The 27,283-nt window shown below is 40.6% G+C and overlaps 2 protein-coding genes across 11 annotated transcripts in view; one reads left to right on the top strand and one right to left on the bottom strand.

The window, feature by feature from the left end:
* The window catches only part of WDPCP (WD repeat containing planar cell polarity effector), a 604,312-nt gene that overhangs the window by 490,504 nt on the left and 86,525 nt on the right, over positions 1-27,283 (bottom strand). For 6 of the 10 annotated variants that reach the window (XM_069583047.1, XM_069583045.1, XM_069583049.1 and 3 more), the window contains exon 1: positions 16-587. The exons of 3 other annotated variants lie outside the window; for them this stretch is intronic. The gene's annotated coding sequence lies outside the window, so the exon portion shown is untranslated. Of the gene's footprint in view, positions 1-15; positions 588-27,283 lie in introns of those variants that run through there. One more of the 10 variants, XM_069583053.1, reaches the window with a different exon arrangement.
* Positions 350-24,703, top strand: MDH1 (malate dehydrogenase 1). The gene is made up of 9 exons (XM_069583070.1): positions 350-864; positions 5,746-5,844; positions 6,874-6,970; positions 9,356-9,531; positions 11,767-11,889; positions 22,406-22,582; positions 23,038-23,151; positions 23,709-23,798; positions 24,365-24,703. Exons 1-9 carry the CDS (start codon positions 862-864, stop codon positions 24,488-24,490), a joined length of 1,005 nt encoding a protein of 334 aa, XP_069439171.1. The 5' UTR covers positions 350-861; the 3' UTR covers positions 24,491-24,703.

The raw sequence follows: 27,283 nt of genomic DNA, 5'->3' as shown, positions 1-27,283 counted from the left end.
CGGGCTGGAACTCACCTGTCTCCTGAGTGGGGAAGATGCGCAGCCCTCAGCCGCCTCTGACAGGGCGTCCCCGCAAACCCCTCACCACGCCACGGTACACTACGAGAGCGACGGTCCTCTGGTTAGAGAAGAAGGACGCTGGTGGACGCGGCGCTTTCGCTGCGTCCTTTCGGTCTCGGAGATGCTGCACCACACATGCCTTATGAACTCTTCAGCGGCTCCAGCGTGCGCGCGCTCTCCCGCCTCGTCGCTTAGCAACCTGCGAAGCCGTCCAGCCTTCCCAACTAGTCACATTCCTCCCGCCCCTGCAGATTGTGAAGAGTTTTTTGAAAGATTTTATTTCCGGGTCGACCCAGATTTACGCAGCGGAAGATCTCTTTACCTCCCACATTTACCCTTGCGAGGAGGATAAAGTCTCCGTAGCGGTGGGGAGGGTGTTGTAGCTAAGGGTCCGTCTCTCCTCCCTCGAGTACACGCGCCTCCCCTCCCGCCAATTGCTGGGCGCCATCCGGCAGGTCCTTTTCTCTGGAGCCCAAATCATCCGCTTGTCGCAATCCTCCAATCACAACGGCCCGCCCTCGGGGACTACTTTGCAATCGGAGAAGAGCGCAGGGAGCAGAGCATGAGAGGAACCTCTGAGCTCGGGAAGTGTAGTTCTAACACTTGAAAGAATTGCATTGGAGATTGCACCGGAATCAGGGCAGCGTAAACTACAGTTCCCAGAGGGCCCCGCGGTCGGGAGCCGAGTTTTTTCTTTTCGAACACCGCTCGCCCTTTCTGAGTCGGTTCCACGATAGAGGTGACCCGACTGGCCTGAGGCTCATTCGGCAAGTGCAGAAAGTGTCCGCGCCCTTCCCAATCATGGTGAGTGTGGGCCCCTGCATGCTGCCCACCTACGGCCTTCGCGCCCCTCTGTGGCGTTTCTTGCGCTTGAAGGACTGTTGGGGGAAGGCTGTCCAAGGGATTGTCCTTTGCGCCCTTTGGAAAGTCTCGATTCATCTTCTGGAGACTGTCGCAGTGACCTAGTTAGTTATTGGGAAAGAGTTTTATTTCCACCTGAGGTTTTCAGAAGGGCTTTAGAGAAATCACTGTCCTTGGAGAGGCGAGATCTCAGCCCTTCTGCATGTTGAGCGTACAAAATACGAAGCTGGGGGATTTCTCCCAAGCACCCTCTAGGGGATTGATAAGGCCGATAAGGTTTGAAATGCGGAGTGTTGGACCTTAATCTCTTTTCTCCTCTTAAACCCACAGTGTTTTTAAGGGCTTTTGTCACAAAGCTTTTGAAAGCAGAAGGCCCTCAATGAAAAGGTAGTGCTTACCAGATGCTCGGGATTACAATCTGCCTTTTCGGGAGAAGTGTTTCCGCCATGTCTAATTTCAAGAAATGTGATTTAAAACCTGTTCATTGATCTCCTTCTATGCCAGTACATGTTACAGTGACGGCGCCCCTAGACAGATAATTTGTGTTTTTTAGTAATCTGTATGTTACGAATTCTAGAACCAGCACTTTTCAATGTTACACAATGTAATCATCTTGGCTTGAAGATTTGGACACCAAGATCTCCATATCTTGTCTCTGTTGAAAGGGAGAAGGAAAGGGGTGGGGGTGAGGGAACTCTGACGTATGAATAATCAGCATGCTGGTTGAAGGTGACATTTGATACCAACCTGAGAGAAATTGCTTCAGTACTTGTGTTTATAGTTGAGAATGGTTTTCCTCCATTGTTTCAAAATACTGAAATGAATGGGGAAATATTTGAAGGAATTGGAACATTTCCAGAACCTGAAAAGACGTGTTTTAAGGGCAAGGGGATAACTCCCTCCACCTTTGAAAAGGAGCCAGTGGCAACAGCTTCCAATTTTCAGTGATAAACCTAGGTTCCCTATTTATTTTGTAAGATAACATAATTAGTCATTTGAACGATGGATTCAGTGGTTTCTGACCTAATAATCTTAGCAAGAAAGCAGAGGTACTTATTATCAGAGAACCTCAGACTTCATAATTTTAAAACTGGATGGAACCTTTTAAAAAACATCTTGACCATCTTAAAATTGAGTTTACTGAAACCCAAAGCGAATGTGATTTTCTCAAGGTCACACATTTGCCTCCAAGGATCTCACACTCTTTCCATTTTACCATATTTTGTCATTTACACAGGTAAGTCATTCTGAAATTTTATTTTTAGTTGCTGAAGTTCTGGATGAAGATGCAAGTTCATACTGCAAATACAAGCTAAACTATATATCAGCATTTATATTACTTGATGGTTTTACAATGAGAATATTATATTTCTAGAATTGGAAGGGAATTTGGAAATTATTTCCTCTAATCTTCAAAAATATGGTTAGGTCAAATGATTTTCCCAAGGTCACACAAAGATCCTGGGCCCCCATTCTTTCTTTGTTTTTCTGCGTGGTAGATCAAAGCAGGCCTGACCCCTGGAAGGTCACTGGAGCACCAAATAATGTCCATGAGGAAGAATCCTCCTGTCAGTTTGCAGAAACTTGACAGCAAATTCTCAGATGACTCAATTGCCTTGCCTCCTCAGGAGGCTGTGTAAACAATCACTGCGTTAGAAAAGACCCATCTTGTGTAAGCTGTTAAAAATCAGGTTTTTGTGTCTCTGTTTTTTTTTTTTTAAAGGAGGGGATTCTTTCCTGTGTCCATTGGGAATGATAGCAAGAATAAACTGTATGAAAGAATCTGAATACTGTTTATGTGTCTTTTATATTACAGAAATATGTATAAATAAGAAAGTAAAAATGGAATATATGGATCTTTCCATAGAATAACAGAAGGAACACTGAAATTCAAACTTTACAAACGAAAGACTTGAACACATGCGCAGGACAGAGCCCACATCGCAGGACAGAGCCCACATCGGCAGGAAGGTCATTAATACCCTGCCAAGAGCAAAGACATTCCTTCTTTGAATGTTGGCAGACTGCCCAGATATCTAAGCAAAGAATAGTAACCTCTCTTCACACTGTAACATTGTGAAAAGTCAGTGGGAATCTCCCACCCTCCTGCTTTTCAACTGCAATGATGCAAAGAGCAGGCAGAACCAAATACTGCGCTTTCTTTTCTGTTTCATCATCAGAGATTCAGACACTAGGCTTCATACTACTTATAATGAGATGGAATTACCTACCTATGAAAATAATTTGCTCAGTGATACACAGGAAGGAAACTGCTGAGATAGGATTAATGGCTATTTATTAGTTGCCCACAATCCCTTACTAGGGACTGTGATACTTGGAAACCTTTATTTTTTTTTTAGTAGCTAAAATTAATGCCTAAAATTGACTGCATTATTCTAACCATCTACCTGCTTTCTGGGAGATTAAGTTTTATATGTAGTAGTGGTAGTCACTTTACCCTCATTTCTTATCCTAGGTTGCTTTCACTGAAGTAGCATGTGTTCTATTTCTCTTAACCCTTGCTTTCCTTCATTCAACATATCCATTTTGAATGCTATATGGGAGTGCAAATTTGAGTCAAAGGCAGACTGTTCTCACAGGAGTACCACAGGGTAGTGGAAAATAAACATAAGCTACAAGAGTCCTTAGAGGGAAAATCTGTGGTGACAGAGACCTATTATTAGAGTGCTTGCCACATTCTAGTCTTACTACTTTGTGTGTTCACTGTCTCAATCCTTACTGCCTTGTTAGGTAGCTGCTATTAACTCTATCTCAACCTTAGAGAAACAATACAGTAACTTGCCTAAGGACATTCCTCTGCAGAGTTGAGGAATGGAGATTTGAACCGGAAAGTCTGGCTGTAGCGGCCATCTCTTCATCACTCTATGCATCTCTAGCCTCCTCTTTTAAAAAATTGCCTTATCCTCTTGTTTCTTACATATGGTTCACTAATGGATTCTCTGGCATGTATTATGTACAAGGTACACAATAAAAGACTTTGATTAGAACTACTGAGCTAAATAATTTTGCTAGCCATACCTGGAACTATTGTCACTATTTTCAAGCTTCTCAGTGCAAATATGTAAAACAGTTCTTTAAAGCATGTTGGGTTTGCCTCCAAACAATTTACATTCCCATGGTTTTGATAGTAATTTTCCAAGATCCAGCTCCTCCTTCAGCAAGTGTTTGATGAGCTCTAACTACATGCCAGGCATTGTTCTAGGCAGCTGGGATACAACAGTAAATAAAATAGACAAAGCCCCTATCCTTAACGAGCTTGCATTCTAAAGAGGGAGGCGCAATCATTTCTACTATCATGTACTATACTTAAGGAAAGAGAGGGAAATGACAGAATTTAAAACATGTAAAGGCCGTGTGATAGAAAGTAAATATATAGAATAGCACATAGTGTTCTTTATAAACCTAAAGCCTATTAGGAACATAAGCATGCATTGTTTTAAACTGGATTATTTGAGGAATTATCATATTTTGTTTATTTAGATATGAAAGCGTGGGGGAAGTTGGTGAAAAGTGTAGGGAAGAGGCCCAGAAGGTCAGGAAGAAGCTCCATAGTTTTCCCCTTTCTTCCCACTCACTCTGGGCATCTCTGAGGAAGAAACACATGCGTCGTCTGCAGTGTTCAGATTCCTTTCTCTATAGCATTGACACTGTCCTGAGAGGTTTCCCCCCCCCCCCCCCCCCCCGTCTGAATTCTATAGATAACAAACTGCCAAGAGCTGACCCCTCTTGAAGGGGGAAGTCTTAATACAAAGAAACCTAATGCTTCTATCTCCAGTCAGTTCAGCCGCTTCTCTCATGTGGGTAACAAACTAGGTGACACATTGACCACTTACAGAGTGGAAGTACACTTACCCAGCATTGTCCGAGAAAACAATTCCCTTGGTTGAATTTTTCCATCTAAACTTACCCATTTAAGTTTCCAGGGATTTTTGTTTAACTCTTTTTAATAGAAATATTTCTCTCCTTTACTTCTCTGAGGTTAATTTAACTTATTTCTAATAACTCAGGGTCATCACTCTGAACTAGATATATATACTTTACGTCCATATGTTCAGATTTTGTCCAAGGTCTATGACTTCCTTCTATTATATGTTCTTCATACTTTTTCCTCTCCCTCCCCTTTAATATTAATTTTCCCTTGGTATCAGGTTGTTAGCTGTGACTACCTGTTGCTACTGTTGTTTGTTACTTAATGCTAAAATTTATTACAATCCAGATTATAATCCAGATAAAATGTATTTTAATCCATCTTTTTTTTTCTTTTTTTCTTCTGAAATAAAAGGTATAGACTCATTCTTCTTTCCCCAAGGACTTGAATCATGATTAATACACTTTCTGGTTCCTTGTAAATGGAAAGTTTTAACCTCTGTTCCTCTTCCTGGTGTGAAGGGTTCTTGTGAACTGAAGGGAGTGGGGGATTTGCATAAGAAGATTTGTAAGGTTCTAGTAGCCACTGGGGTTAGTATCATCATATAATGCACATCAAAATTGTTAGGACTATTTTTAGTGGTAAAATATCCTAAAAGAGATGGATTAAGATTTTGTAAGTAAATCAAAGATAGCAGGGAGAGTTAACTAACACCACATAAATGTCCCAGAAGTCACTTGGTGGTTTTGTGCATGCTGTGTTTACTGAGACAAGTCTGGAATATCTTCTACTAAGCCAGATGCAAATGGTCTTTAAAATTTTACATTAGCTTTTAAAGTATGTGGTGGTCTTACTATATAGAGAAAAATATTGAACAACTTTAGGGTAGAGTAGCCTTTTTTTAATAAGATGTTAATGGGTTTCTTTCATTACAGTCTGAGCCAATCCGAGTCCTTGTGACTGGAGCAGCTGGTCAAATTGCATATTCACTACTATACAGTATTGGAAATGGATCTGTCTTCGGTAAAGACCAGGTAGGGGCAAGTGTCAATAAGTCTTAAGTAAAAGTAAGAACATTTTCAATAAAACCTTCTATTTACTTGCAAATAAATTTTTAAAGGAATGAATAATCCCAATAAATGTCTGAGACACACAACTATAAATGGAATCTGGCAGGTTCCGTGCACCCCTCTGGGCACTGAAAATGCTTTGCAAATTATAACTATTCCATGTACTGTTACGTTGACTTGGTGCTGCCAGCAAATGTCATAATGACAGTAACTGTTACGGAGAGTCAGATGGGAGAAAAGTTGCTGAATCAGCACTTTCTTGTTCATAAATGGTCTTTACACTCCGAAGAGTTAAACAGGCAAATCAGTTTCCCAGTTTGAAGCAGGTACCCTCTATTCCCTGGTAGCTCAGTCAGTAAAGAATCTGCCTTCAGTGGAGGAGACCTGGGTTCAATCCCTGGGTCGGGAAGATCCCCTGGAGAAAGAAATGGCAGCCCACTCCAATATTCTTGTCTGAAAAATCCCACAGACAGAGGAGCCTGGCAGGGTATAGTCCCTGCAATCAGAAGAGCCAGACACAACTTGGCAACTGCACCACTACCTCCCTTTACTCTAGCAGGTCTGATGTATACTAAAATCCTTTTCTAAGATAATCATCTATCCATTGTCCTTACCCATGGATATCAAGTTCCTTCATGCAAGATACTGTGCTTAGCTTTCTATGAACTAAAATTGGATACACAGCCATCAACAACAAAAGCATGGTGTGGCATTTCACTTCAATTTGGTATTTCTTCCATGTACTCCTTTAAAATTCAGTAAAGGTGATTCCTCATAATGTGTCTGTTAGCAAACTATTGCTGGTTTTATAGCATTCCTTTTTCTTAGGGTAGCCTGCTATAGACACCTGACTTCCTAAAATAATTACGATTAATTAATGGGAATTACACACATATACACACCAATTAGCAAAAGCTCTGCGAAAGGACTTTTTCTGTGACTAAATGACATAACCAACACTGACAGATGCTGTCCTTGCTGTTTATCTGGCAGCCTATCATTCTCGTGCTGTTGGATATCACTCCCATGATGGGTGTCCTGGATGGTGTCCTGATGGAGCTGCAAGACTGTGCCCTTCCCCTCCTAAAAGGTCAGCTGGGGAGTGGAGGAGAAAGGGATTTTATAGTATTTTATATCTTTAAAACAGTAGGTTTTAGAGCTTTGTTAACTGGCCTTTCAATTAGAAATTATTTCATTAAAAGGTTTTTTTTTATTTTTGCACTACCACAAGTTGGTAAGATGTATATATACCAAGAATGAATAAATAAATAATTAACAAATGTCAAGACAGAAGTCTTAAATTTGATTGAAAGATTCATTAAAATATTAGGTCAAGCTGTAAACTAATTTGACTGTTTCTCTTCAGCTCTACCTTCATCATTATCTTTTTTGGGAAAGGGAGGGTAAGAATTAATAATACTCTCAAAGAACTTGGCACGAATCAAAAATATATAGACGCCCAAGAGAACCCATGCTCAGAATTCATGTGTCTGTTCAATAAACAATCACTGGAAGGGCTGCTCTGCCACCTCAGTCATTTGATTGCAAAGTTATGTAAGAGAATGCATTACCCTGTCCAAGCTGTTCTTTTTCCTCACCCACTGTTTCCAAATCAGCTTCTTATGTTGCTTTTTTTCTTTTTATGCCCTTCTCTGCTGAGTTCCCTCTGCTGACTCTTGTGTACCCAGGTTACAGTCAGCTTGACCTTGGTCAGCTATGAGCATAAAGGTTCAGCAGATAAGGCTGCATGACTGGGAAGAAGATGGATTATTTTTTTCTCCAACTGGAACTCTTACGTATACTTATTTGGGGACTTATAGCAGCCTGATTATTGGAGAAGGAAATGGCAACCCACTCCAGTATTCTTGCCTGGAGAAGCCCAGGGACAGAGGAGCCTAGTGGGTTGCTGTCTGTGGGGTTGCACAGAGTCGGACACGACTGAAGCGACTTAGCAGCAGCCTGATTGACACAAGTTTCTGATCTAAACATTTATCAGTGACAGCACTATATTCTGATTGTCTTAGTATTTGGGGGTTCTATAACAAAAATACCATAGAGTTTATAGGTTTATAAACAACAAATTATTTCTAATGGTTCTGGAGGTTGGGAAGTCAGTAATCAAAAAGCCAATAGCTTGGATGTCTGATGAGAGCCCAATTCCTGCTTTATAGACAGACATCTCACTGTGTCCTAACATGGCAAAACGGGTGAGGGAGCTCTCTAAGCCTCCTTTATAAGGCACTAACTTATTCCTGAGGGCTTCTCCACCCATGACCTAATCTTTTCCCAAAAGCCTTACTTCCTAATACTATCACACTGGGAATTAGGTTTCAACACATAATTTTATGGGAATACATCTGGTCTATAGCATTGGTCATGGCCTTTTTAATACAGTCAGCAAAAGAGAGCCATGATATACAGCTGATGCTTTAACAACTCAGGGCTTAGGGGTGCCAACCTTCCCTGCAGTAGAAAATTCAAGTACAATTTATAGTTGGCCCTCTGTTCACACTTCCTCTGTATCTGCAGGTCCACCCAACCTCAGACTGTACCTTACTGTAGTATTTACTATGGGAGAAAAAAATCCACATATAAGCTGGACATGCACAGTTCAAACCTATGTTGTTCAAGGGTCAACTGTATGCTCTTTAATCAAAAACTATTAAGTGGTATATGTTTTGTTGGACTGCAGCATAGTGGTTGAACTCTGAACCAATGTGGACTTGAATGACAGTCCCACTCCTTTTTGACAGGTAGCTAATTGATCTCTTTAAATTTCATTGTCTTCATTTATAAAATGTTTGGGCTTCCCTGGTGGCTTGAATATGCCAGCAATGTGGGAGACCTGGGTTCAATACCTGGGTTGGGAAGATCCCCTGGAGGAGAGCATGGTGACCCACTTCAGTATTCTTGCCTGGAGAATCCCCATGAACAGAGGAGCCTGGAGGGCTACAGGCTATGGGGCCACAAAGAGTTGGACACAACTGAGCAACTAAGCGCAACACAGCACATAAAATGTTAAAATTAATTGTGACAAAATAAATCTCTCAATGTTATTCCTTACAGAAAAGAAGTCCTCAAGAAGTATGATTTTAATTTGGGTGATATCTTAAAACTTAAAGTAATTGTAACTTAAAGGTTAGGTGAGTTAGCTTCTCTTTTGTGTTATCAGTGGTAATTAATGTGAATAAATAATGTTACTTTGAAAGGTATATTATACCTTGCATCATAATAAAAGATGAAAGCTACAGTTTTGAAATTAAGATAAGCAAAATAAATGTATTGACATTTATGCTTATGTTATGGTTGTTGAATTAATATATTGCCTTTCTTAGGCCCTTTAAACTTTGATCACTGTGATTTGTAAAAGTAAACATTTGCTGCAAAGTGGAAGAGTTACTGGGTAGATTCAATATGAAAAAACCTCAGACTTCGGTGTTTAAGTAGCTCTGCATATTTATTGCCATGTTCACAGATGTCATCGCCACGGATAAAGAAGAGATTGCCTTCAAAGACCTGGATGTGGCCATTCTTGTGGGCTCCATGCCAAGAAGGGATGGCATGGAGAGGAAAGATTTACTCAAAGCAAATGTGAAAATCTTCAAATGCCAGGGTGCAGCCTTGGACAAATATGCCAAGAAGTCAGTTAAGGTGACCAAAAGAATATTTTACACGGTTTTTCACTATCAGCATTTGAAACATCTACTTTCAGCATTTAAGTAAAAATGAGATAATTTGCTTTCTTTTTTTCCCCAGTTCTGTGCAATGGTCAGTAAATACAGGTATAGGGTTTTGCTCAATTAGCCTTCCCTTTATGGGCTTTGTTCATATAGTGTAGAAATCTATATTCTGAGGGGCTCAAAAATATTTTGCCTGTAACTATGACATGGACATTTAATATTAGTTTGTAAACCTGTAGAAAAGGCACAGAACCTTCTGGTGCTCTTTTAGCTGTACAGGACTTTTTATTCAGACATTTGGATTTGTGTGTGGTTGTGAAAGAAGATGGCTATAAGCTGTGTTTGTTCTCAGTGACAGGAAGTGGTGACTTCTGAGTGCTCAAGTTTTCTCAATCCAGAGGAATTTTGATATACTTGTCTCTCGAGGAGTTGAGTCAGTTATGACTTCTGGGTGTTCAACCCATTTGGTTTTAAATTTATCTTACTGTTACAGAAAGCCTCCTTTTACCAATCAGTATCAGTTACCTAGAACTTAAGAGACTGAAAGTTGCTCAGTCGTGTCGGACTCTTTGCGACCCCATGGGCTATACAGTTCATGGAATTCTCCAGCCAGAATACTGGAGTAGGTAGCTGTTCTCTTCTCCAGAGGATCTTCCCAACCCAAGGATTGAACCCAGGTCTCCCGCATTGCTGGCAGATTCTTTACCAGCGGAACCACCAGAGACACTTGAAGGTCTTCCCTGTAGCTCAAACAGTAAAGAAGCTGCCTGCAACATGGGAGTCCTGGGTTCGATCTCTGGGTCAGGAAGATCCTATGGAGAAGAGAATGGCAATCCACTCCAGTATTCTTGCCTGGAGAATCCCATGGATAGAGGAGCCTGGTGGGCTACTGTCTATGGGATCCCAAATAGTTGGACACGACTGAATGACTAACACTACTACCTACCTACCTAGAACTTAATTAACTGTCACAGCAAAAAGTTTTGCTGGTTAGAGGTTTTACTGATTTTAATACATTTCTTTCTCCCAATCCTGAACTCAAAGAAAGCTAAAAGAAAATTTTACAAGATTTTCTAATGTTGCCATTTATAATGTTCTATTATAATACTTCATAAACACCTGAATTTCTGCTCTGTGCAGACTTTATTTCAAGTAGTTAACTTTCATTTTCTGTAATCATTAACAGAAAATAATAGAAATAAATTGAGAAGTCCCCAGGTCTCTTAGTAAAAAAATTACAAGGCTGCTTGGAGTTACTGTGCTGCTTGCAGATTAATTGCCTCTCAGCCAAAAATGTCTTTCTAGGGGGAAATACACACCTACACTGGAGTAGCTAGGGATATTGGAGTATCCTATCTGCAGCTTGCTCACAGACAGACACAAAAGAACTAAAGGCTCTGTGTGTGTGTGTGTGTGTGTGTGTGTGTGTACACACAGAGGTGAGAGAGATGGGGCAAATTGGAGAATCTAGGTAGAGGGGATGTGGGAGTTAGTCTTTGTAAGGTGCTTGTAGCTTTCTGTAAGTTTGATATAATTTCACAGTAAGTTTTTAAAATCATTTTATTAAAGCTTTTTAAGACTTATAAAAAAAATTCATGTATTCATTTTGCTATGCTGTATTGTAATTCACTGTATCCCCCTTTCAAAAAGAAAAAAAGCCTGAAGTGCTTTCTCCTAAAGATAGATTCAATGAGTATGAAGGGGTGGGACCTGGTATTTTAGCAACTATCCCAGTTAATTCTTAGGATTAGGCAAGAATGAGAAACACTTTTCACTCATAAGGGCAAATCACTGCCCTAAAGTAAACTCCTCAAAGAAGAATTTCTTTCTTGAGCTACTTTTATGAGATGGGAAATTTTTATGATTAACTCGAACCCTGAGATAAAGCTTTTGGTCACTAATTTTTTATGGTAAGAAAATAAATACTGTCTCTGTTTTAGCAGAAAACACAATGACGTATATATAATGGTGGTTTTAGTAAATGTTTTCAGTACTCACATCAAATACTAACAAGAGGGAAAAAAAATATATTAGAAGGGAGGATAGAAGCCTAGAATCTAGAAACTGGGGTAATAACTATACATATTTAGCTCACACAAACTTGATTAAAAGGCCACATGTTACATCAGTCATATCCTATTGATAAGTTGGTTTACCTAAATCAGTGTACAGTCTGAAGCTCTGCTGTGCCTTCTGTACATCCTAGGTTATTGTGGTGGGAAATCCAGCCAATACCAACTGCCTGACTGCCTCCAAGTCGGCACCATCCATCCCCAAGGAGAACTTCAGTTGCTTGACTCGTTTGGATCACAACCGAGCTAAAGCTCAGGTAAGAAAGATGCCTTTTCAATTCTTAACAAATGTTCAGCTTTAAACCTTTTTTCTCACCTTTAAAGTAACTGAATCTTACTTTGTACTTTTTTTCTTGTTTTGTTTTAGTAGGTAACTGTTCCAATTTGTTAGGACATCTTTAAATCTAATCTCTTCAGGCAGCTGAACTTTGTACTTAATTTTCACCATTATATTCCATTTCCTTCTTATATTCCATTTCCTTCCTTTAATCACATGTCACTGCTAATGTCCTCTTAGTACAGTGGTTAAAAATTAGTCATTAGGGTAGATAATTCACATAATGGTACACAATTATTTTTGTCAGGTACATAGGAAATTATAAAAACAAAGGTTTGAGTTTTGTGTATTTCATGTGGTTCTGCTTTTTTCACTCAGATAAGCAAATTGATTTCAATTTTATATTTAATTTCATTTTCATTTTTATAGCCTTCTCATATTCTACTTCCAATTTACCTTGATTCATGGAGCTAACATTCCATGTTCGTATGCAATATTGTTCTTTATAGCATCAGACTTTACCAGATGCATCCACAGCTGGGCATTATTTCCACTATGGCTCAGCCTCTTTTTTCCTTCTGGAGCTATTTCTCCACTCTTCTCTAGTAGCATATTGGACACTTAATGACCTGGGTGGCGGGGGGTACAGCTGGAGGCAGGGGTTCATCTTTCAGTATCATATTTTTTTCTTTTTGTTTTTCATACTGTTCATGGGGTTTTCAAGGCAAGAATGCTGAGTAGTTTGCCACTCCCTTCTCCAGTGAACCATATTTTGTCAGAACTCTCTACCATGACCTGTCCATCTTTGGTGGCCCTACATGGCATGGCTCATAGTTTCATTGAGTTAGGCAAGGTTGTGGTCCATGTAATCTGCTTGGTTAGTTTTCTGTGATTGTGGTTTTCATTCTGTCTGCCCTCTGGATTGTCCATGAATCTAGGTAAATTGGAAGTGGTCAAACAAGATGGCAGGAGTAAACATCGACATTTTAGTTATCAGTGAACTAAAATGGACAGGAATGGAATGGACAAATTTAATTCAAATGACCATTATACCTACTACTGTGGGCAAGAATCCCTTAGAAGAAATGGAGTAGCCCTCATAGTCAAGAGTCCAAAATGCAGTATTTGGGTGCAATCTCAAAAACAACAGAATGATCTTGGTTCGTTTCCAAGGCAAACCATTCAATATCACAGTAATCCAAGTCTATGCCCCAGTCACTAATGCTGAAGAAGCTGAAGTTGAATGGTACTGTGAAGACCTACAAGACCTTCTAGAACTAACACCAAAACAAGATGTCCTTTTCATCATAGGGAACTGGAATGCAAAAGTGAGAAGTCAAGAAGATACCAAGAGTAACAGGCAAATTTGGCCTTGGAGTACAAAATGTGAAGCAGGGCAAAGGCTAACAGAGTTTTCCAAGAGAATGTGCTGGTCATAGCAAGCACCCTGTTTCAACAACATAAGAGATGACTACACATAGACATCACCAGGTAGTCAATACCAAAATAAGATTGATTATATTCTTTGTAGCCAAAGATGGAAAAGCTCTATACAGTCAGCAAAAGCAAGACTGGGAGCTAACTATGGCTCAGATCATGAACTCCTTATTGCCAAATTCAGACTTAAACTGAAGAATGTAGGGAAAACGACTAGGCCATTCAGGTATGACCTAAATCAAATCCCTTACGATTATACAGTGGAAGAGACTAATAGATTCATGGAATTAGATCTGATGAACAGAATACCTGAAGAACTATGGATGGAGGTTCCTAACATTGTAGCGGAGGCGGTGATCAAAACCATCCCCAAGAAAAAGAAATGCAAAAAGGAAAAATGGCTGTCTGAGGAAGCCTTACAAATAGCTGAGAAAAAAGAGAAGCTTAAGGCATAGGAGAAAAGGAAAGATATACCCATCTGAAAGCAGAATTCCAGAGAATAGCAAGGAAAGATAAGAAAGCCTTTTTTAAGTCAGCAAGGCAAAGAAATAGAGGAAAAACAATAGAATGGGAAAGACTAGAGATCTCTTCAAGAAAATTAGAGACACCAAGGGAACATTTCATGCAAAGATGGGCACAATAAAGGACAGAAATGGTATGGACCTAACAGAAGCAGAAGATATTAAGAAGAGGTGGCAAGAATACACAGAAGAACTGTACAAAAATGATCTTAATGACCCAGATAACCATGATGGTGTGATCACTCCCCTAGTGCCAGACATCCTGGAGTGTGAAGTCAAGTAGGCCTTAGGAAGCATCACTAAGTGATGCAAAGCTAGTGGAGGTGATGGAATGTCAGCTGAGCTATTTCAAATCCTAAAAGATGATGCTGTGAAAGTGCTGCACTTAATCTGCCAGCACATTTGGAAAACTCAGCAGTGGCCACAGGACTGGAAAAGGTCAGTTTTCATTCCAACCCCAAAGAAAGGTAATGCCAAGAATGTTCAAACTACCACACAGTTGCATTCATTTCACATGGTAGCAGAGTAATGCTCAAAATCCTTCAAACTAAGCTTCAATAGTACATGAACCAAGAACTTCCAGATGTACATGCTGCATTTTGAAAAGACAGAGGAACCAGAGGTCAAATTGCTAGCATCCGTTGGATCATAGAGAAAGCTAGAGTATTCCAGAAGAACATCTACTTCTGCTTCATTGACTACTCTAAAGCCTTTGACTCTGTGGATCACTACAAACTGTGGGAAAAGAGATGGGAATACCAGACCACCTTACCTGCCTCCTGCAAAACCTATATGCAGGTTAAGAAGCAACAGTTACAACCTGACATGGAACCATGGACTGGTTCCAGATTGGGCACTTCAAGGCTGTATATTGTCATCCTGCTTATTTAACTTATATGCAGAGTAAAAAATGCATCATGCAAAATGCCAAACGGGATGAAGCACAAGCTGGAATCAAGATTTCAGGGAGAAATATCAATAACTTCAGATATGCAGATTACACCACCCTTATGGCAGAAAGGGAAGAGGAATTAAAGAGCCTCTTGATGAGGGTGAAAGAGGAGAGTGAAAAAGCTGACTTTAAAATATTCAAAAAACGTAAGATCTTGGCATCTGGCCCTATCACTTCATGGCAAACAGATGCAGAAAAAGTGGAAATAGTGGCAGATTTTATTTTCTTGGGCTCCAAAATTACTGTGGACAGTGAGTACAGCCATGAAATTAAAAGACACTTGCTCCTGGGAGGAAAAGCTGTGACAAACCTTGACAGTGTATTAAAAAGCAGAGACAACACTTTGCCCACAAAGGTCTGTATAGTAAAGGCTATGGTTTTTCCAGTAGTCTTGTATGGATCCGAGAGTTAGACGTAAAGAAAGCTGAGCACTGAAGAATTAATGCTTCTGAATTGTGGTGCTGTAGAGGACCTGAGAATCCTTGGACAGCAAGGAGACCAAACCAGTCCATCCTAAAGGAAATCAGCCCTGAATGTTCACTGGAAAGACTGATGCTGAAGCGAAAGCTCCGGTACTTTGGCCACCTAATGTGAATAGCCAACTCATTGGAAAAGACCCTAATGCTGGGAAAGACTGAGGACAGGAGAAGGGGATGATAGAGTATGAGATGGATAGCGTCACTTACTCAATGGACAAGCGTTTGAGCAAACTCTGAGAGATAGTGAAGGACAGGAAAGTCTGATGTGCTACAGGCCATGGGGGTCACAAAGAGTAGGACAGGATTTAGCGACTGAACAACAACAATATGCATATTCATGAGTGAGTATATCTTCCATGTAAAGCTGGGGTTCTAGATGCACTTGCATAGTACAGCATGCTCAAACATACATGACTTGCATGTTCAAAAATGGCAGTCCTTGGGGTAGAGGTTTTAGCATTAAAATGAGGCAAAGTTCACTCTTGGTTGACAAAATCCAGGTACCTAATGAGTGAAGTCACAAGTGTCAGCAAAGTCTCATTCCTTAGGCTCCAGTTAATCTGGTGACTGAGTGCTTAAGGGGTTTTGGATGCCACAAAACAGCTCAAGAATGTGCTTCTGGTTGATCTTTACCTTTGAAACAGGACAGAACAGGGAGTCTTTACAACTGATTTGTTACATTTGCTATGGTTACTTCTCTTGCCTAGTAACAGTTTTTTGTTCTTACACTCTTTGTTCTTTTTAAAATCATTAATTACTGAGATCTATCCTTTGTTTCCACATGAAGACCTAGGAAGCCTTAGTTCACCTTTCTCCCAGTCTCCTTAGAACAGAAGCTTTCTGAAATTCACAGTCTAGTTCTTAACTCAAGCTTGTCCTGTGCATGTTACAATTCTCTTATTGCCCAGAATTCTGCTTCTGCAAAATATGACAAACTCTGGTTTAACTGCATACCTCCCTTATTACTATCTGGCTAACAAAACCACTGCTTTAAACTGAGAGCTGATAATCTTTCAGATCTGGAGGGTCCAGTGAAGGAGAAAAGAATTTACATTTAAGTTTCTATACTAAACTGAATGTTTTACATTTAATTTGTCATTTACTTCTCATAGTAACTATATGAGATATCTGTTACTATCTCCTGTTTAACAGATAAGAATTCTGAAGCCTAAAAAGGTCAGGGAACCTGCTCAAAGTCACGCAGCTAGTCAGTAAAAGGGTCTGCCTAATTCCACACCCTCATGTGTTCTTACATAATGGTATGGTAGATGCATGCTAAGTCACTTCAGTCGTGTCTGACTCTTTGGGACCCTGTGGACTGTAGCACATCAAGCTCCTCTGTCCACAGGATTCTCCAGGCAAGAATACTGGAGTGGATTGCCATGCCCTTACCAGGGGTCTTCCTGACCTAGGGATCAAACCTATGTTTCTTAACAGCTCCTGCATTGGCAGGCAGGTTCTTTACCAGTAGCATCACCTGGGAATGCGATCAAGTGACTTGAATCCATTCACTAGCTCTGTGACCCTGAGAAAGTGTATTCAGCTGTAAAATGGGATAATAATTGTTATCTATCTCAGATGGTAGTTACATGCACTAAATGAGATAAGATCTATGTTAAGACCTTATCTTGATGCCTGTCACATAGTAAAAACTCAGTAAAGGTTGGCTGCTGTAATTATTATTGATGATGATGATGAAGAGATATATAACCCAAATTTTGAGAAGAGTCACACTTCAGAAATCTCTCAGTTAATTTAGAAAGTATTTGGATAACAAGCTTAAATTACAGATATTTCCTGAGAGGCTTTGGGCTGTGGGCTGGGTCTTTTTTCTTATTATTTAGCCAGTATTCAGTGGCTTGGAAGAACTGGGAGTTGGTTTGAATGACAGGAGGCAGGAGATTGGGGTACTGTAGAGCAGTTATGGGGCTTCCCAGAGGGTGCTAGTGGTAAAGAACCTGCCTGCCAACGCAGGAGATGGAAGAGACAAGGGTTCGATCCCTGGGTCAGGAATATCTCTGAAGGAGGGCATGGCAAGTCACTCCAGTATTCTTGCCTGGAGAATCCCATGGGCAGAAGAGCCTGATGGGCCACAGTCCAGTGGATCACAAAAAGTCAGACACGACTGAAGCAACTTCACACGCACACCCAAAGCAGTTATGAAAGAAAAGGTGGTACCACAGGTGCTGCGTCTGTGGACTTTGGATTACCAATGGTGATTCACTGCGTTGCAACAGGGAGAAGACAGTAGAATGATGACGACACCAACAAATTTCCACCTGTGCTGTTTGACCTGAGGCCTTAGTGGAGGCAGACGTTGGAAAACTGTTCTCAGATGCACAGCAAAAGGATGCTTTGTCCCAGTGCCTGCAACAGTTTTCCTTGCAGGGGTGAAAGTCTAAGTGAGGAAAGAGGGAAGAAAGCCACAAACTTTGACTTTGGCCCATGTTCCAGCATGCTGGTCTGGCACAGTGACAGCTGTTAGGAAGTTTTTGAAGGAGCTGTTTTTTGCTCCTGTTAGAGGCTGTTAATCCAGTGAGAAAAGTAACAGACCCAAAGATTAATTTTTCTTACATGAATGAATACTGCTGCTGCTGCTGCTGCTAAGTCACTTCAGTCGTGTCCAACTCTGTGCAACCCCATTGACAGCAGTCCACCAGACTTCCCTGTCCCTGGGATTCTCCAGGGAAGAACACTGGAGTGGGTTGCCATTTCCTTCTCCAGTGCATGAAAGGAAAAGTGAAAGTGAAGTCACGCAGTCATGTCCCACTCTTAGCGACTCCATGGACTGCAGCCCACCAGGGATGGCTATATATCTGATAAATTTGGTTATATATCTCATCATCATCATCACTAATAATTACAGCAGCCAACCTTTACTGAGTTTTTACTATGTGACAGGCATCAAGATAAGGTCTTAACATAGATCTTATCTCATTTAGTGCACGTAACTACCATCTCTGTCCATGGGATTTTCCAGGCGAGAATACTAGAGTGGGTTGCCATTGCCTTCTCCCTGAATGAATCCTAGTCTTACATAATTTGTTTTAGAAATCAGAGGGCCTCACAGCCTAGTGACTGTTTCTCACCTGCAAAATTCCCCTGTGTATTTGCAGACCAGAGCTACGTATGTTTTCTGCTGGCTGGCAAGGTAATTTGTCAATGAAACCAGTTAGGTAGTATCACAGAGAAGAAAATTAACTAGAGCTGGAGAATGAGTCAAAAGCTGTTCAACAGGTCTGTGTGACAGGCATGAAACTGTCTGAAGGAGCAAGGAGCTGCTTACTATCCTGGGTACATGGTAGTTTAGCTCTGACGTGCATGATATTCAGAAATCACATATGCTGGGTGCATAGTACTGGCCTTTGCTATTCAGAGAGAAGCTGATTAGCTCAAGAGATCTAAAGAACAAGAGGAAGTGGGCAAACAGGACACAGGTAGTCAGGGGAGCCTCCTGTAGGAAGGAGAGGCCTGCAGGCAGTCTGTCCTCACTGTACGTTGGAGTTGACATTCAGCAGAGTTAGGACTTCTAAATTCTTAATAATATACATCTTGGCTCACTTGCCCCAGTATAATTTTCCTTTTTCTCAATGATGCCAGCCAAATATAAGTAAGAACAGTTCTTTGCAAGTCCCTTCAGGTCGTGGTACACAAAGAAAATGGTACTCATTGCATAGCACATCACTCTGCCCCAACCACTAAGCAGATCAGTAGCCTGGTACCCCAGAAACCAACCACCCAACTAACCTGTGAAGACTGATACGGTAGTCGAAAGTGAAAGTGAAGTCTCCCAGTCATGTCCGACTCTGCGACCCCATGGACTAGTAGCCTACCAGGCTCCTCCCTCCATGGGATTCTCCAGGCAAGAGTACTGGAGTGGGTTGCCATTTCCTTCTCCAGGGGATCTTCCCAACCCAGGGATCGAATCTGGGTCTCCCTCGTTTCCAGGCAGGCGCTTTAACCTCTGAGCCACCAGGGATACAGTAGTTAGTAGTCCTAATTTTTGCAGAACTCTAGATGAAGTAGGGATTAGATCAGAAGTGATTTTAAATGTCAAAAACAAAATTTTAAGTTATTTTAAAAATCTATTTTAGGACTCAGAAAATAAATCTCGACTTATAAGGGTCAGTGAAAGTAAGCACAACTTGCTTCTTCCTTGACTGAATAAATTAGCATGAAGATGAGTCCAAGGCATTGCAAACATTTTAGGTAATGGCTTTTTTCATTTTTATCATTTTGGTTGGTTGGCTGTCATGTTTTACTTTTTATTTTGGAATAATTAGACTTAGAAGAAGTTGCAGAAATAGTACAGAGAACCCCATGTACCCACCACCCTCCTCCCCCAGTGATGACATTTTACATAACTATAGATCATTATCAAAACTAGGAAATTGACTAAACTACACACAACACTGTTAAATAGCTTTACTCAGATTTCCACAGTTTTTATGTCTTTATGAGTGATCCTATGTCATCTAATTATATATATTACTATAACCACAAACTGTACCATCACCCACAAAGAACTCCTATTCATGTTGCCTTTTTATTGTTACACAGTCCCTCTCATTTCCTAAACTCTAAGGAACATTTATCTGTTCTCCAACTCTATGCTTTTGTCATTTTAAGAATGTTTTAAAAATAGAATCCTGCAGTAAGTAACCTTTTGACCCTCTTTTCATTCAGTGTAATGCTTTTAATAGCCATTCAAGTTGTTACATGTATCGGTAGTTCATTCCTTTTTATTGTTACTCCATTTATTATTTAATTATATGAATGTACTACAGTTTGTGCTAGAAGACAGAAGGAATGAAAAGTGCCCACTAAACTGAGAAGGCATCTTGAGACCAAAAAACAAGGCAGGCAGCTGCATATAACCAGTGAATCAGTTTATTATAGGGTAACTTACTCACAGGGTGGGATTGGGATCAGGCAAACAAAGACCCAGAAACATTTGCAGCTGCACACCATACCACAGAGGAGCCACAGGGACAATTTAATAGTTACCCTCAGGTATGAGTACAGATGCTTTGAAACAGGACATTTCTGAATTAAGATTTATGAACGGATAACTGGTATCATGGGTGCCAGGAATGTCAAGGGAGGCTTTCATCATTGGAAACCAGCGGAGCAGAGAGGCTGGCTACCTGATCCTACTGTTTATTAAACCATATAATATAAACTACAAAGCCCTAGGTGTGATTCACTTCTCAGGTCAGTTTTAAAGGATAGGAGAAACTATAAGGGCCCAAGATGGTGTCAGTTATGCTAACAGCCATGCTTTGTTTAACCATTCTTAAGGGACTTTTGAGTTCTTTCGAGTATGGGGCTAAAATATCACGCACAACCAGAGCTTTGATGAGGTACTGCTATTATCTGTGTGTGCAAAAGCTGTGGATTCTGGCATAACTATTTTTTTTCCCTCTCATTCTTACTGCAACATAAAGGAAAGAAAAATCACACTGTAACCCTAACACATCAGCTTTAAAATTTTTTTCTAAAACCTTTCTCTTTTAGATCCTTATAAATTCTGCTATCTAATTAGAAAGAAATTACAGGAAAGCAAGTTTAGAATTCCCTAGTAGCTCAGCTTCCTGAGGACTTCCCTGGTGGCACAGAGGGTAAAGTGTCTGCCTGCAATGTGGGAGACCCTTGTTTGATCCCTGGGTTGGGAAGATCCCCTGGAGAAGGAAATGACAACCCACTCTAGTATTCTTGCCTGGGAAATCCCATGGATGGATGAGCCTGGTAGGCTACAGTCCATAGGGTCGCAAAGAGTCAGACACGACTTTTAAGGATTATATAACAATGCTGCTTGAAGACAGTAGCTCAGCTGGTAAAGAATCGCCTTGCAATGCAGGAGACCCTGGTTCAATTCCTGGGGGCAGGAAGATCTGCTGGAGAAGAGATAGGCTACCCACTCCAGTATTCTTGGGCTTCCCAGGTGGCTCAGCTGATAAAGAATCCCACCTGCAATGCAGGACACGTTGGTTCAATCCCTGGGTTGGAAAGAACCCGTGGAAAACGGAACAGCTACCCACTCCAGTATTCTGGCCTAGAGAATTCCATAGACTGTATAGTCTATGGGGTCGCAAAGAGTTGGACATGACTGAGCGCTTCACTTTCTGTAAAGTATAGGAATAAAGCCAGCCAATTAATTTTCTGGCTTCCTAGTACATATAAGTTTTATTTGTATGTAGTGTGTTAAGTATGCAAAAACATTATGTCTAAAAAATATATACATACAATATATACATACCTTAATTCAAAAAAGGCCTTGTTGCTAAAAAAAAAAAAAAAAAGCTAACTATCATCTGAGCCTTCAGCAGGTCATAATATTTTTGCTGGTTGAGGGGTCTTGCCTTCATGTTGATGGCTGCTGATTGATCAGCTTGGTGGTTGCTGACGGTTCAGGTGACTGTGGTAGTTTCTTAAAATAAGACAACAGTGAACTCTTCCTTTTGCAAAAAATTTCTCTATAGCATACAATGCTGTGTGATAGCATTTTACCCTGAGTAGAACTGATTTCAAAACTGTAAGTAAATCTCTCAAACCTTGCCACTGCTTTATCAACCAAGTTTATGTGTAATATTCTAAATCCATTCTCGTCATTTCAACAATCTTCGCAGCATCTTTACTACTAGGAGTGGATTCCACCTCAAGAGCCTTAAACATTATAGGGTACAGTATTGAAGTAGAATGCTTAAAAATAAGGATCATCTTACAGTTTATGGATGACTTATTTGTATAGTAGCTTAATCAAATATAAAACACCAAAGTTTAATATTGCTTGAATACATAAATATGACCTTTGTTTTGTTGTTAATACTTGGAGATGTCACCTAAGCATTTCTGACCAATCAGGTATTTAGATACTTTCTCTACTATTAAGTTCTTTTGGGAAACTTACCAAACAGTAAAATCTATGGGGGGAGGGGGGATTTGTTTGTTTATTTTGTTGTTTTTTTACAAATCAATATAAGTCTTGTGTTCTCTTAAAGTTTCAGAGGTTTTTATCTTAAGTACATTTGTCAAATAGATCACAATTTGAAATTTAAAACAAAAAAAAATTTGTCTAAGTAACGTATTTGTTTTTTGTTCAACTAGATTGCTCTTAAACTTGGAGTGACTTCTGACGATGTAAAGAATGTCATCATCTGGGGAAACCATTCCTCAACTCAGTATCCGGATGTCAACCATGCCAAAGTCAAACTGCAAGGAAAGGAAGTTGGTGTTTATGAAGCTCTGAAAGATGACAGCTGGCTCAAGGGAGAATTCATCACGGTGAGAAAAGTCTGGGAGATCTCTTCACAGCCAAGCATCGAAAACTCTTGAGACACACACATTACTGACCTGAGTCTCCCCCCAGTGGGTTGCAGGAGGAAACCCAAAGACAGCAGGCCTTTGATGAGTGTGTATATTCTTTGGGAGTCATACTGAAGTAGTCCTAATCTAATCTGATCTATTGTGTGGCAGTCAAGACTGATAAAGTGGGAAAAAACTAGATACCTTCTAGTCATCCAGCTATCTTATAGAGATCCATTTCTTCATATAAAGTGTGGTCAGCTTTCTGTGTGGGTCTTTAGTTGTCCCTTTCTTTCAGAAGGACTGATGCTTCTTAGTGAAAGAGGTTAATAAGGCCACCATGGGGTAGTTGTATGATTTTGGAGGGGACACAGTGAGCTGTAGTTTCAGGCTTTCACCCCAGGAATAACCTGCTGTCTCTCCCGCCCACCCAGACTGTGCAGCAGCGTGGTGCTGCCGTCATCAAAGCACGAAAACTGTCCAGTGCAATGTCGGCTGCGAAAGCCATCTGCGACCACGTCAGAGACATCTGGTTTGGAACCCCAGAGGTGAGGGCTTAGTGGCTTCCACGGGCCACTCTTATTTCTTCCTCTGATGCTATAATGCAAAAAATCAAACAAAAGACATGTGGCCTTGCAGTCAGGCCAGTTAGGTGCATATCCCAGCTCAGCTACTGACTAGGTGAGTAACCTTGGGAAAGTTGCTTAACCTCTCTGAGCAGTTTTGTCATCTCTTACATGGCATTTAACTCAGGGTTATAAAGTCAATGAAATGAAATGTGGAAAGCACCTAACATAGTAGAGGTGGCTCTATTTTTCTTCTTAAAACCTATATTGGGCCACCAGCTTCCTCACTGATAAAATGAGGGTTTCTCTGGCTTACTTTACACATAGATCGAAGAGTAGACTAAGACAGTAACCATGGAAGTTGCCCTTTTGTGTAAGTGCCTGATGATGAGTCTTTACACAGTAATGAAATTATACACAGAGTATCAGTAAGAACCTGTCGCCTGGTTTAATTTTGTTAGTTCATGTGTCCTTTGGTTATGAAAAGGAATTCTTTATCACCATGCGAATATAAAACATTGACTGCTACTTCTTTTCAGGGAGAGTTTGTGTCCATGGGCATTATCTCAGATGGCAACTCCTATGGTATTCCTGATGATCTGCTTTACTCGTTCCCTGTTACAATCAAGGTGAGGTATTATGGGTTTTTTCCTTTAACCCTCTGTCCCCTGATGGGAAACCAGTTGTGTGATTTTATTAACAGTGGTATATTTTCATCTAGAAAGTTGTTCCTTTACTAAATTAGACATTTTTCTCAGCTTTAAAATCATGTGAAGCACAACTTCAGGTCACTAAAAGATTTAAATTAATCTGGAAAGCAAGTTTCAACTCTGCCAACTAGACACTTTTTGTTACTATGCCTCTCACTGGATATCTATAAATATTCTCTTACTTCTAAATGAAGCAACGGTTCTCAGTATTGTCGCTCTGTATTACAACTGTACTGAAGTCAATAGTTTTTTATATTTGCTAATTAAAGCCTCATTTAAAGATGTTTTTGCTAGATTCAGTCAGTTCCAAATTCACATGTTGAATTTTTATCAGAATTATCTGTTAATTAAGATCTAGATTTTGATTTGCTTCTCTAGATTCACATTTTAAAACATATTCCTCTAAGTTCAAACTGAGTTGTTGCTTGCTGGAACAACTTCTAGTTTAATCATAAATCTCTTAATTTGCATTTATTTTCAAACAGGATAAGACCTGGAAAGTTGTTGAAGGTCTCCCTATTAATGATTTCTCACGTGAGAAAATGGATCTTACTGCAAAGGAACTGGCAGAAGAGAAAGAAACTGCATTTGAATTTCTTGCCTCTGCCTGACTAGACAATCACTTCGATGTTACTGAATGCCCCAAAGCTGAAGAATCTAAATGTCGTCTTTGACTCTAGTACAAAATAATAATAATGCCATACTTAAATTACTTGTGAAAAGCAACACACTTTAAAGATTGTGTGCTTCTTGGTACAAGTTTGTGACAGTTGATCATCATGCTGTTAGTGTCGCATTCTAAAATAAATATATATTCAAGTGAAGATGACTTGGGCTCTCATTCTAGATATTTTGTTTCTATTCAGAAAACAAATGTGCATGTTTCCCAGCTTGCCTAAGAGGGTGATGATTTAAAAAAAAAAAAAAACAGAAAAAGGGAGTAAAGATAGAAAATGTTATAAAGGAAAGCACAATTCTCTCATATTTAAATAGAATAGGAAAATCCCACCTCATAACCAATCTATTTTGGAATATAATTTTAAGTCAGTATTTTCTTTTTGGCCGCACCATGTATGGGATCTCATTTCCCCTCCCAGGGAGTGAACCAGTGCCCCCTGCAGTGCAAGCACAGAGCCTCAACCACTAGACCACCAGGGAAGCCCCCAGAATATAATTTTAAACATTGCCTACATTAGGCAGTTAAACATATTTTTTTTAATCTTAATTTATGCTTTGTGGATAATTTGGTTTTAACATTAGCTGTTAAATAGACTGCAGGTAATATTCTGTTAAGTTTAATGCCATTGGTAAGGGTGGAACAATCATTTTCATGACAGAAAAGAAAGATCATAAGCTGTCCCTTGAGGTATTCTATAGCAGACGAGGATTCATTTACACTTCATTACTGGCAAATGGCACAGAACTTTATACTAGCAGAAATATTCCCAATCTAAGCTTATTACTAGAAACTTACTCCTCTTTGAAAAAACTAGCCTTTTCTTTTTCCAAAATTCTTGAGGACAGGAAACAACTATCTTTCCATCTTTGTTCACTCTGACATAAAAGATACTCAATATCATAGATCTCTCAGGGCTTGCTACAGTGCTCTTTGTGAGTGCCCAAATACATGACTGAGTTTGTTATTTATCTTATTTCATATGTAGAAGAGAAGGCAAGTAAGTAAAAAAGCTTATAGAACTGCTATTAGATGTATAAAAATTTCCTATGAAAATTTTTAAAATTTTAGAAAAGCACAAATGTGTATCAGTTATTAAATTATTTTCACTTTGAAACACACCCTTCTGTTCTCTTCTTGTGACACTGAAACTGGGACTCTGCAAACATTTCTTTACCAGCTACTCCTTGTTAAAATCTGACCATAAAGGGCACCAGAGGAAGAGTAGAGGCTGAAGAGGAAGGGAAAAACATGTACTCCGGCTCCTCCACAAATGAGTCGAACGTACCTTTAAAAGAGCAATGAGGGCTTCCCTAGTGGTTTAGTAGTGAAGAATCCACCTGTCAATGCAGGGGACATGGGTTTTGTCCCTGGTCTAGGAAAACCCATTTGCCATGGGGCAACTGGACCCCTCAGTTCAGTCGCTCAGTCGTGTCTGACTCTGCGACCCCATGATTCACAGCACGCCAGGCATCCCTGTCCATCACCAACTCCCAGAGTTCACTCAGACTCATGTCCATCGAGTCAGTGATGCCATCCAGCCATCTCATCCTCGGTCGTCCCCTTCTCCTGCCTCCAATCCCTCCCAGCATCAGAGTCTTTTCCAATGAGTCAACTCTTCGCATGAGGTGGCCAAAGTACTCGAGTTTCCTTCCAGTATCTTTCCTTCCAAAGAACACCCAGGGCTGATCTCCTTTAGAATGGACTGATTGGATCTCCTTGCAGTCCAAGGGACTCTCAAGAGTCTTCTCCAACACCACAGTTCAAAAGCATCAATTCTTCGGCGCTCAGCCTTCTTCACAGTCCAGCTCTCACATCCATACATGACTACTGGAGAAACCATAGCCTTGACTAGACGGACCTTAGTCAGCAAAGTAATGTCTCTGCTTTTGAATATGCTATCTAGGTTGGTCATCACTTTTCTTCCAAGGAGTAAGGGTCTTTTAATTTCATGGCTGCAATTACCATCTGCAGTGATTGTAGAGCCTCAAAAAATCCCCATCTATTTCCCATGAAGTGATGGGACCAGATGCCATGATCTTTGTTTTCTGAATGTTGAGCTTTAGGCCAACTTTTTCACTCTCCTCTTTCACTTTCATCAAGAGGCTTTTTAGCTCCTCTTCACTTTCTGCCATAAGGGTGGTGTCATCTGCGTATCTGAGGTTATTGATATTTCTCCCAGCAATCTTGATTCCAGCTTGTGTTTCTTCCCGTCCAGCGTTTCTCATGATGTACTCTGCATAGAAGTTAAATAAGCCTGGCGCACTAAGCGCGGCCGAGAGGAGTTACCCCACGTCCGAGGTCAGGGGCAGCAGCTGAGAATGCCAGGCTGCCATGGCGCAGGAACGGCGGAGAGGAGCTACCCCGTGTCCGAGGCCAGGGGCAGTAGCCTTGAGGAGCCACCACGCACTGGAGGCCAGGGGCGGCGGCCGTGAGGAGCAACTTGAGGAGCGAGGAGCGGTGGCTGCGCGGGCGTAGGAGGGCCTAGGGGAGGTATCCCACGTTGAAGGTCAGGAAGGGCGGTGGTAAGGAGATAGCCCTCCTCCGAGGTAAGGAGCAGCAGCTGTGCTTTGCTGGAGCAGCTGTGGAGAGATACCCCACACCCAAGGTAAGAGAAACCCAAGTAAGATGGTAGGTGTTGCAAGAGGGTATCAGAGGGCAGACACACTGAAACCATACTCACAGAAAAGTAGTCAATCTAATCACACTAGGACCACAGCCTTGTCTA

The sequence above is a fragment of the Ovis canadensis genome, chromosome 3 (genome assembly GCF_042477335.2).
Source record: "Ovis canadensis isolate MfBH-ARS-UI-01 breed Bighorn chromosome 3, ARS-UI_OviCan_v2, whole genome shotgun sequence".
Classification (NCBI taxonomy): domain Eukaryota; kingdom Metazoa; phylum Chordata; class Mammalia; order Artiodactyla; family Bovidae; genus Ovis; species Ovis canadensis.
Note: the sequence above shows the minus strand (reverse complement) of the source record. Positions and strands in the feature narration are given on the sequence as shown.

What these genes read in the sequence shown, in the direction of transcription:
- MDH1 (XM_069583070.1), top strand. An exon ending in TGCCCTTCCCCTCCTAAAAG is followed by an intron (nt 6,971 to 9,355) that starts GTCAGCTGGGGA and finishes CCATGTTCACAG; the next exon opens with ATGTCATCGCCACGGATAAA. An exon ending in TCAAGGGAGAATTCATCACG is followed by an intron (nt 22,583 to 23,037) that starts GTGAGAAAAGTC and finishes CCGCCCACCCAG; the next exon opens with ACTGTGCAGCAGCGTGGTGC.